Below are 12,200 nucleotides of genomic sequence, written 5' to 3' on the forward strand. Positions count from 1 at the left end.
AACACATTGCTAATATCACTACATATATGTTTATAGTGTAAAAATTTTGATATTTGCACTGCTTTACACTTAAAATGTCAATTGTATGCACTTTTTTGAAGTGTCAGTAAAAATGTAACTGTCAGTAAATTTCATGATTTTTTTGTCAGTAAAAAAACTGGTGCTGTTTGTAAATGTTGGATGTGCTCTCAGTAAATTTAACTTGTTCACTTTGGGGGTTGGCAACACTGGTGGCAGGATCCTAGCTTCCTGAAAACATCAGAGCACTCTGTAAGCCCTAATGTAAGCAACGGGCTGGCATTTCGGGGAGGGGTTATGTAAATATCAAAATGTATTGATGGGTAGATGGCAGCCTAGAAGAATCTTATAATGTACTGGTGGCAGTAAGAATAACAGAATGTGATCACAGTGAAAGTCAGGTAAGCAATATGAAACCCCCCCCCCCCCCCACCATAAAACACACATTTTTGGTAAAAATGTTAACATTTACCAGTCCACAAAATTTTAATATTCTGTTTAAATAACCCTCTTCATCAATACATTTTCTAAACACAACGATAAATTGATATGTAGTTTTCCTGCAGTATTTCTGAAACAGGAATACTTTACTAAAAATTAGGGTTTTCATATGGTACCATATATTTTACAAGGTGTATTGGTAATTTCTTGTATTGCCTGAATGACTGATCAGTAAATCAGTAAAATGGCAATTCCCTCTGAAAACTCAAGCTAGTTCCAGCTGTTGACTCTTCAAGGGTGAAAGTTGACGATTGGTGGTTCGGTTGAAGGAATCCATAGATGGAACATACTTCTCCATAGGCATAGTGAGCTTCCGGCGGGTATCAACACATTTGTTGTCCAGGTTTAGGGAGTTTTCCTTAAACTTTATATCTGCTTGAATGCGGGCAAGATGTTTGTAGAGTGCATCCAGTGCATCCCTGCAAGAACACAATAACAGTGCTTTCATTTGTGTTTTGTGCTCAGAATAAGCTTCTTTGTAACTCACATAGCCTTATTCAATTAGTTCCTAATTTTAAGAAGAATGTTTATTAAATTGTCACCAACACATTATCTGAATTATTATTGCATTGTATACCTAAAATGATTTTCATGTGATTTTCACATTGTTACGTACTTATGGTGTGATATTTCTGTTGCTGTATTAAATGTAAAGTTTTGTAAAGTAGCAACTAGAGGCAAGGTAGATTAGCTTTAACAAATCCCCTTAAGTTGTTCATCCCCTTAAGTGGAACTTCACTCTGGCAATCAACATTGATAATTTTAAATCCCTATGCTGCTAACATTAATAAATAGATAGAAAAGTATATCATATTTACTTGTTTTAAACTTTTTCTTTTTACATTTCTTCAGTTACTTCCTGTTTTTTTTGCCTTAGAATATGATGTCATACATCCCAGGAGTCTTCAGGAGAGGAGGAGGGGTTTTCTCAGCTAAGCTCTCCTGCATGCATGCCTGAGCTAAGGGCAGATGGATTCCAGGAAGTACAGTAAATGCTACATGAATCATTTGCCCTTACTCAAGATGGCCACAGCCAGAAATGCTAGGTGATGTCTAAACAAAATAAAGCATGGAGACATGGATGGATATGAGAGTTTGCTTTGAATATTAAAAATTAATTAAATAGTGTTTTTGGTTTGTTGTGCTCAAACGCAGTGAAGATCCGCTTTACCAATTTTTGAGGTCAGATAGGGAGTGTTATGTTTTCAGTGAGTTGGCTGGTTGATAGACTTGTATTATCAGAAGGAGTAGTGTCAGAGCCCTTGTGAAGAAAAAGATATACGTTTCCAACATTAAAAGATGAAAATATATCTGTAAGACTGAATAAGCCCCTGAGAAAGGGTCAAATTAAGGACATAGTCAGGCCAGTATTTCAACCGAAGACATTCTGTTTTTCTTACTCGGGTGGAGGTCTATAAACAAGCCTATTTGCAAAACTAGTTGCTAGAACAATGTGTGTACCTTCTTTCCCACCTGGAGCCCAGGAAAAAGCTGTTTCCTTCTTCCTTAATAAGGCCCCTTTCACACGTGTGGACAGTATGTCTGTATTTCATCCATCCATTTCAGATGAAATACGGACATACATGCATCCCTATGGGATAGCGGGTGTCAGCAGATGTTCATCCGCTGACACCCAATATCATCCGTCCCCACTATGGTCCGATTCTGCAGACAGAGGAAAATCCTAATTTTCTATCCATCTGCAGAGCGGATCGGATGAACACGGACAGGCGGTCCGTGTTCATCTGTTCCCCCATAGGGGAGAGTGGAGATCTGACAGCGGGGATCAAGAAGGCGATCCCCGCTGAGCAAGCAGATGTTCACGGGGCGGATTATCACGGATCCATCCCGTGTGAAAGGACCCTTAGGCTGGGGTAATAAAACTCTAAAAACAGCAAACGTCAACTGACTTTCCAAGGCAAGAATACACCATATCCAATCAGTGTATAAAGAGGAAACTTTGGGTGAAGTTTACCAAACTGGACAACCTCCAATATACATTTGCACACAGATATAGAGAACAGTCAACAGACTCCAGTTTAAAATCTGCATTTCTCAACCACTGAATATGAAGAAAAAAAAAAAAAAAGACATATGTATCAGACATAATTTAAAATATGTGGACACTACACTTCAGACACACTTCACTCTTCATCCATAAACTTCACTTGGATCACACTACATCTAGAACACCCCCATCCATCCAGAGAGATGCTCATAATCACGCCTCATCGTCTAAAACATGTGAAGATGCCATTTTGGGAAAGGACCATTGTAAGCCAGCAGCCATTTTGAAAGGGTAACTATAACACATTGCCCTTTCCATGATTCATTGCTAATTTTTATATATCTATTATTCATTTCTTGTGATACTTGGGTTGCTCTTCCCCTGATATAATAACCAGTTCGATTTATTTTTAATTATTTATTTTCCTTTCAATTTCAATCATTTTTGGTTTTGCGCTATAGTAGCGTTGCTTCGTTTAACACTTACTCCTTCTGCGGGGGGGGGGGGGGTAACTGTTGGGCTTCGTAAAACACAGACTATTGTCTGATAGTTAGTTATCAATATACATGGTTATTTTATCCATGGGGAGAAATTGATCCTTCTGTGTTATTCATATATGTAGCAGTATACCTTAGCGAGTGTTGCATACGATCTTGTTATTATCTCCATCCACAAATATAACTATTTATTGTGAATACATGTCTAGTAAATAAATATTTAATTCCATATTTAGTCTGTACTTTAGACTAGACTTTTTGAAGAACCCTTGTATAACTAAAGTTCTCTCTCTGCCTTCTCTCTCCCCCCATCTATAATTAGCTGCTGTTCTACCTTCTTTCCTCCAGTCACATTTAACTTCCCTATGCCCCCAACCATGCTAGAACCATGTACCTATATAGACGATGGTCCATGATCTCTTGCCTCAATTGTAATAATATCCCTTGTTCTGCCTCTCTTTCAACTATACCTAAACCCAAGAACAAAAAATGTATACATTGCATCTTACCAGTCCTTCAATATAGTGGTACTATTTTTTTATTTTTTAGGCATTCTTCCTTTTGTTTCATTGGTGACCCTATCCTCAATACTCAGGGACTGTACCATATCTATGGAGGAGCAGCTTTGTTACCCAAGGCCCTTTTACATGAAGTGTTCAATCAGGTTCAGTTGTCAGTTTTTTAGGCTGATCTGATAGAATGGACCATTCATCCCTATTGACAGGTGAGTGTAAACAAACTTGTGTCTGTTTAACACCCGCTGACCTCCAATCCGGTTCACTAGAGAAAAACGGAAGGGGAACCATCTTCTCTGTCTAGGTGGATCAGAGAGGGCAGTCGGTTTATCCCTGGCCCCCCATAGAGCAGAGTGGGCTCTGTCTGTATCAGATTTTCAGAAACTGAGCAGATATGCTCCCCTGGTCCTTACACAGTTAATATTATGTCTTGTTTATCCCCCCACCCTGAAGTCTATGTTATTATTATTATATAGGATTTATATAGTGCCAACAGTTTATGCAGCACTTTACAATATAAAAGGGAGACAGTAGAGTTATAATACAATAAAATACAAGAGGATTAAGAGGGCCCTGCTCAGAAGAGCTTACAATCTAATAGGGTGGGGCAGGTTGTACAAAAGGTTGTAACTGTGGGGAATGAGGTGATGGAAGTGGTAAAAGATTAGTTGGAGACGTGATGGGCTTCCCTGAAGATATGAGATTTTAGCGATCGCCTGAAGGTAGCAAGAGTAGGGGATAGCCGGACAGGTTGAGGTAGCGAGGTCCAGAGATGGGAGAGGCTCTGGAGAAATCCTGGAGACCAGCATGTGAAGAGATGAGAGAGCTTGAGAAGAACTGAGAGGACGGTTTGGGAGATATTTAGAGACAAGACATGTTCAGCCACTTTTCTACTTCCTCTTTCTTTCCTGATAGTTTCCTCAGTTCCACGATTAGATTATCCACGGTGCAGTGGCATCACTAGGCTTGGTGTCACCCCTCTCCACAAACTATAGCTCCCCTCCACTATCTACAGACCCCCCTCTCTCAATATACAGCCCCCTCCCTCAGTATAGATCTCTCTCACTAAGTATAGATCCCCACTAAGTACAGACCCCCCTCCATCAATATAGACCCCCTCACTAATTACAGACCCCCCACCCTCAGTACAGAACCCCCTCCATCAATATAGACATCCCCCTCAGTACAGACCCCTCCTCTGTCAGTATAGACCTCCCCCTCAATATAGACCCTCCCCCTCAGTACAGACCTCCCCTTCAGTACAGACCCCCCCTCAGTAGAGACTCCCTTTCCTCAGTATAGACCCCGACTAAGTACTAACCTTTTCCATCAGTATAGACCACCCCCTTCAGTATAGACACACCCTCAGTGCAGACCCCCCATCAGTATAGAATCCCCCCTCTTAGTGCAGACCCCCATCGGTATAGACACCCCCCCAGTGCAGACCCCCATCAGTATAGACACTCCCCCCCTCAGTGCAGACCCCCAAATCAGTATAGACACTCCCCTCCTCCTCAGTGAAGGCCCCCATCAGTATAGACACCCCCCACAGTGCAGAACTCCATCAGTATAGACACTCCCCCCTCAGTGAAGACCCCTCATCAATATAGACACTCCCCCCGTCAGTTCAGACCCCGATCAGTATAGACACTCCCTCATCAGTGCTGACCCCCCAACAGCATAGACACCCCCCAGTGCAGATCCCCCCATCAGTATAGACACCCCTCTTCCATCTCATAGTTGGTCTCCCCCCCGCACATGTCTATCTTCATATATACGATAGTATGTATATATATATATATATATATATATATATATATATATATATATATATATTAGTCATATAAGTGTACAGACCTCAGAACAGCACAGACGGATACACATAGCAATGTGTGTCCTTCAGGCTCCTCCCCTCCTGTGTGGATGTAAACAAAGAAGAGGGGGAGGCGGCTTCAGTGCGCTCCGCTGAGGGACATAGCACAAGAACCAGATCATGGCAGCGGCAGGTGTTAACAGTGCCACTACCAACAGGTGTCAGACCTCTGGTGGGTGTCACCCAGTTTTGGCCCACACTCCCCGCCCCCCCTAGCGAGGCCACTGCTCCTCTATAATGGCACACTTGGCCAAGAAATCTAATCTAAATTTTTATGATTGGGTAGTAACGCTTAATAAAAGTAATGTAAAGTATATCTAAAAAACATTCACAAGACTATACTCTTACTAATGTTTAAGTGTAGTATCCTTTATCAACCAATCAGACTATTACAAAATGGATTTTAAAAGAGAAGTGTGGGAATGGCCAAAAAACAAAATCATATTCAACTAAATGGTGGCAGCACCAATGCAAGCTGCATCTATCCCTTGCTGGCTCTACCCTGAGAATTGAGCAAACACTGCTGATCACTCAGTTCTCCACCTCCGCTCTAAGTAGAGAGATGTGACTGTCAGTCAGCAGCTCTCTGCTCACTGAGAAGCTGAACCAGCACACTTCTGGGCAGATCCTGACCATAAGGCCAGGATCTTTTCAGACCCTGAACTAGCTGAGTGACGTAAGCCGATAGCAGACTTTAGCACACAGAACGAGCTGCACTCCTGTGATCCATAGAAGTATAGCCAAAAATGCTTTGGCTATACTTCTCCTTTAACTGTGTTTGTTATCGGTTAGTGCACTTAAAGTAAACCTGTGCTCTGACTATGCACGCTGAATTATTTACATATACTTAACAAGCAGTAACGGCATTTTAAAACAAATCCTCATTCACCTCTGTAGCTGTAGGCATTGTGCAAAAATTCATGCTCAGGAGTGACATCATCGTGGCTCGGTCATTCGAGCTTTTGCAGTCTGCGAACTCGGAAAGGAAGACCGGGTGAAGAAGCAAGCCTCTTCAGCGGTGACAATGTGCCCCTGGAGGGCTTCATTTTAAGGTATGTCTCATAATGTGCTAGTATGCGATGCATAACCACCAATGTAAGGGGCATTTTTTGACTGCACATTAACATCAGCGATATTATTCTTAAGAGAGAAGAGCCGGCAGCTTCAAAGTCCTTGATGCAAAAATGTATTAGCTACAATTGAGCATTTAAAAGCAAACTACTGACGCATTTCGGCGTGAGCCTTAGTCATAGCCAAGTCAAAGTCATCTTTGCACAGTCTACCACAGTATAGAGGCTTTCCCTCACCCATGGACTATCAATGTATAGGAGTATTCTTCCCACTGATCAACAAAAGAGGGGGCATTTTTCCTGCCACTTATCACAAATGTATTGGGCATTCTTCCTCCCATTGACAACCAATGTAAGCGGCATTCTTTTTTCCATTGACCACCAATGTAAAGGTGTGATCTTCCTGTCACTAATTACCGATGTAAAAGGGAATTATTTCTCCCACTGACTATCATGTAGAGCAGGGGTAGGGAACCTATGGCTCTTGAGCCAGATGTGGCTCTTTTGATGGCTGCATCTGGCTCTCACCTCTCAATCTGCGGATTGCGTGGTGTGCCAATCCGTGGATTGCACCCATAGGAAAGGCCGCAGCTTCAGCCTAGCTCCGCAGCTGTGGCCATCTTGGTACACCCAGTGGCGGCCTAGGTGAGCGGCGCACTGACGTCATCATCACCCGCCTCAACTGCTTGTGGATCTGCCTGCCTGTGTAGTGGTAAGCAAGCAGACAATCATAGGGGAGATGTGGATATTACAGTGGGGGAGATGACGTGGATATTACATTTATAATTGAAATTAGTCGATTAAAAAAAAAATAGTTTTAAACATATTGTATGGCTCTCACGGAATTACATTTTAAAATATTTAGCGTTCATGGCTCTCTCAGCCAAAAAGGTTACTACCCCTGATGTAGAGGCATTCTTCCTGCCACTGGCCACAAATGTAGGGGTATTCTTCCAGCCACTAGCCACCAATATAAGAGGTATTCTTCATCCCACTGACCACCAATGCAAGTGGCATGCTTCCTCCTGCTGAGTACCAATGTAAGGGGCATTTTGCCTACAGTCTACCATTGTAAAGGCCACACATTTTGAAATATTCTTTTTAAATGGACTTTATATATAAAATAACACAACAATATAATGTGCGACTTCATCTTCAAAAAAATTCAGCAATTTTTTACACAGTAATGGATATACCACAGGTTATGCTATAGAGAATTATCTCTAGTACTTATTATTTATTTAATTCCTCTTACATTAATACCTAAGAACACAGAGACCCCCACACAAACACATGGAGAGTGTACATATGCAATGCAGATAGAGTCCTTGGTGTAACCCAAAACTGCTAGACAAGTTGCCATGCCTCAGAATGGGCCTGTGCTTATCTGAGCTCTAGTAAAAGCTAAGAGAAGGCTTTTTTTTTAAAATAAGAGAGAACATTTTTAACAATTCAAACATAACATTACTTACTGTGATTGAGCCATTTTTTGCTTTAGTGCAGCAATAGTGCCCTCAAGCTGGTGGACCTCATCTGTCAACCCATACTGTACCTATGATTTGAAAAAGAACAAAGTACTGAAAAAGGGTCTACAGACTGCTGTTTTCTGAATACAGACACATGTAGGAAAATGCTTATTTACAAATAATACAAATACCTGGTCCCTACAAAGATCCACATTGGGTCTATAGGTACGATTCTCAAGGCGTGTATGCGCTAGCTTCAGAGGTCCACTCTTCTCTTTGAGATCACTCTCCAAACGTCTTATGTCTCCTTCCAGTTCCTCTATTTCCTCCTTCGTCTGTAATAATAAAAAAAAATGTCAAAATGATACCAAAGTTCAAGCAGATGGGTAGTTGAGGTAAGGCTACAAAGGTAAGGCTACAATTTTGCCCTACCTTGTATTGATTCTTAGAGATTAAAGGTATTGTAAAGTCTTGCTTTTTTAGTTAAAAATAACAAACTTAAATAACCTTTCGGTGCAGTGGTTTTGCATAGAGAAGCCCAGATCCTCCTCTTTTTGGGTCCCTCTTCAATGCTCCTGGCCCTTCCCTCCTGTTAAGTGACCCCACAGCAAGTTACTTGCTATGGGGGCACCCGAGCCGAGTCACGTGTGTCCATTCAGACATGGAGCCGTAGCCCAGCTCTCCCCCTTTCTTTTCTCACTGGCTGACTGACTTTGATTGACAGCAGTGGGAGCCAATAGCGCAGCAATGCTGTCTCAACCACTTAGGAGGGGAAACCAGGGCAGCCAAGACACTGCTTCAACATCGCTGGATCTAGATGGGGCTCAGGTATTAGGGGGGCTGCTGCACACAGAAGGTTTTTTATCTTAATGCATAGAATGCAATAAGATGAAAAAACACTTTAATTTTGCCTTTATGATATAAAACCTTTCTAAGTATAGAGAGAATATTTCACCCTGGAGCTATCACCTATGCTGCAGTCAGAAAAAAGGGTAGAAGCCAAAACATAAATATCTGGGGAAATGTGTAGTCACACCACAACACAAAGGAGACATATTGTGCATTTTTAGTGCATAAGTGCATATACTAACCACTTCAATACAGAGCATTTTCACCCCCTTCCTGACCAGGTCAATGTTCAGCTTTCAGCACTGTAATATTTTGAATGACAATTGAGTGGTCATGCAACACTATACCCATATGAAATTTTGATAATTTTTCCCCCCACAAATAGAGCTTTCTTTTCGTGGTATTTGATCACCCCTTCGGTTTTTATTTTTTGTGCTATAAACAAGAAAAGAGCAACAATTTAAAAAAAAAAACACAATATTTTTTACTTTTTGCTATAATAAATATCCCAATTAAAAAAAACAAAAAAACAAATTTCTTCCTCGGTTTAGGCCGATATGTATTCTTCTACATATTTTTGGTTAAAAAAATAGGTTATTGCTTTATGGCATTTTTATTATTATAATTTTTTTTACTAGTAATGGCGGTGATCTGTGATTCTTGTCAGGACTGTGATATTGCAGCGGACATATCGGACATTTTTGACATTATTTTGGAACCACTGACAATTATACAGCGATCAGTCCTATAAAAATGCACTAATTACTGTGTAAATGTCACTGGCAGGGAAGGGGTTAACGCTAGGGGCGATCAAGGGGTTAAATGTGTTACCTATGGAGTGATTCTAACTGTGGGGGGAGGGAACTGACTGGGGGAGGTGACTGATCAGTGTCCCAATATACAAGGGACACATGATCTGTCTCCTGTCCCCTGAAAGGACGTGGATCTGTGAGTTTACATACAGAGATCCATGTTCCTGTTCTGTGATCGGCAATCGTGGGTGCCCAGCGGCCATCGTGGCCGCCAAGCACACGCATCGGGTCCTGAGTGACGCGATGGGAAGTGGTTAAGTGTTTTTCCACGTTTAGAGTAAATTTTATCAACTTCAACATTTGGTCATCCGTTTTTTTGTTATTGCATTAAAGAGGTACTGAACTGAAACTAGAAGAGGAAGGAACTGAAAGCTAGAAATAAGGGGCAAAGGACTGGTCACCAGTATTGCCTGTGGTCTCTCTGCAGCTGTTCTTTCCAAGTTACTAGTTTTACAGTCTATCGTTCCACATCTCTGTGTGAATGTGGCCAGTCTTGGTAGAAGTTTTACTTCTTCATATTAAAGTCTCTATCAAAGAGAACAGTGAGCATCACAGTAGAGACATCACTACATCTTACTCCACCTCTCCAGACACATTTTTTTGCATGTTATAGTGTTTCACGTGGACGGCAGCCCCTTTAATTCAGAAACGCGTGTCTTGCTTGCTGCATTTGCAGTACCATTAACCTGTGCTACTATAGTGTGAATATAGCCTTAGATCTTACTCTGCAGATGTACAGCTATGAAGCATTAGAGTGTTACTAAACCTGCAACAGTAAAATCAGTCTGTATATGCAGTAAAGCAGGGGTCTCAAGGTACCGGCCCGCGGGCCATTTACAGCCTTTGTGCATCCACTCACACCAATGCTGGAGGTTAATATTGTGTTCGCTGACACCAATGCTAGGGGTTAATAGTGCGTCCCTTGACACCAATGCTGGGGGTTAATAGTGCATCCGTACATCTGCTTACACCAGTGCTGGGGGTGAATAGTGCATCCGCTGACACCAGTGCCAGGGGTTAATAGTGCGTCTGCTGACACCAGTGCTGGGGGTTAATAGTGCGTCCGTTGACACCAATGCTGGGGGTTAATAGTGCGTCCACTGACACCAATGCTTGGGGTTAATAGTGCGTCCAGTGACACCAATGCTGGGGGTTAATAGTGCGTCCGCTGACTCCAGTGCTTGGGGTTAATAGTGCGTCCGCTGACACCAGTGCTGAGGGTTAATAGTGTGTCCGCTGACACCAGTGCTGGGGGTTAATAGTGCATCCGCTGACACCAGTGCTGGGGGTTAATAGTGCATCCGCTTACACCAGTGCTGGGGGTTAATAGTGTATCCGCAGACACCAGTGCTGGGGGTTAATAGTGCGTCCGTTGACACCAATGCTGGGGGTTAATAATGTGTCCACTGACACCAATGCTGGGGGTTAATAGTGCGTCCGCTGACACCAGTGCTGGAGTTAATAGTGCGTCCGCTGACACCAGTGCTGGGGGTCAACAGTGTGTGTCTGCTGACACCAATGCTGAAGGTTAATATTGCGTTCACTGACACCAGTGCTGTGGGTTAATAGTGCGTCCACTGACACCAATTCTGGGGGAAAGGAAAGTTTGCATGCGGCCCCCATTGGATGTGAAAACTTGTCCTGTGGCCCTCAGATAATTTGAGTTTGAGACCCCTGCAGTAAAGCATGCTTGTTATAGTCACTGTGGAACCTGTTTGATCCTGTCTCTCTGATCCTCCTCTTCTTCCACTGTCTCCAAAAAATAACCCGATATTTACAGAGCCAGGAGACAGGCTGCACATGCTCAGTTTGGTGTGTATTGCTAGAGAGTTTTTTTTTTTCTTGGGAGGGTGCATGTGATCAGCACAGAGCCAATCAGCACTGTCCAGACATGTTGAGAGGATCAGGGGGAAATGAAAACATTTCTTACAAACTTTACTAGGAACTGATAGAAGACACAAGACTGCTAAAAAACTGCTGAAGAGAAAAGGTATTTAGCTGTTTATATTTACTAATATAATTGCATTTCCATGTTCTATGTACTGTAGGAGACCAGATATAGTAAATACATGTGCAGGTTTAGTAACACTTTAAGCACAGGTGTTCCTGGGCATGCTAACATACAGGGACACTGCTATTATTCTGAAAACAAAATTAAAAAATGTCAAGATATTAGTTTGTAGCGGATGACATTTGGGATCAAATGTCACACGCATTGTAAATTTAGTATTTGGTCTCAGGACAATAAAGGTTCTGAGGGTTAATTATTGTAGGTAGGCCTAACACCAGTCTGGCCAGGCTGTGTTTAGAAGTTCTGCCTGGTCATGTGAGCGGTGAGGTGCACATGACAGGCTAGAACCAAGTCTGGTTGGATGTTTTGGTATTGGCCCTCTCTGAGCCAATCAGCGGGAGTGCCGGGCCCGCTGAGGAGTCTGGGAGGGGGTACTTAAAGAGGTGTGGGTCTCTGAATGTGCGGGGCCTAAACACACTTGAGGAGTGGTCACAGCTACTGACGAACTTGCGTAAAGACGCAGGTAGCGTTTCTTCAGGAGACGCATTTTTGTGAGGGTAGCACACCCAGACTTACCAAT

The 12,200-nt window shown here is 42.4% G+C and overlaps 1 protein-coding gene across 2 annotated transcripts in view; it reads right to left on the reverse strand.

Annotated features, from left to right (window-relative positions):
* Positions 1-479: 479 nt before the first annotated feature.
* Positions 480-12,200, reverse strand: part of TEKT2 (tektin 2) — a 62,685-nt gene continuing 50,964 nt past the window's right edge. For both annotated transcript variants that reach the window (XM_077481718.1, XM_077481717.1), the window contains exons 8-10: positions 8,140-8,283; positions 7,955-8,034; positions 480-938 (exon numbers count right to left, since the gene is read on the reverse strand). In XM_077481718.1, the coding sequence (XP_077337844.1) occupies positions 725-938; positions 7,955-8,034; positions 8,140-8,283 (438 nt within the window). In that variant the 3' untranslated portion in view covers positions 480-724. The remainder of the gene's footprint in view (positions 939-7,954; positions 8,035-8,139; positions 8,284-12,200) is intronic.

This window comes from Lithobates pipiens, unplaced genomic scaffold, assembly GCF_037356315.1.
Source record: "Lithobates pipiens isolate NorthernLeopardFrog02 unplaced genomic scaffold, aLitPip1_a1.2 Scaffold_16, whole genome shotgun sequence".
NCBI lineage: Eukaryota > Metazoa > Chordata > Amphibia > Anura > Ranidae > Lithobates > Lithobates pipiens.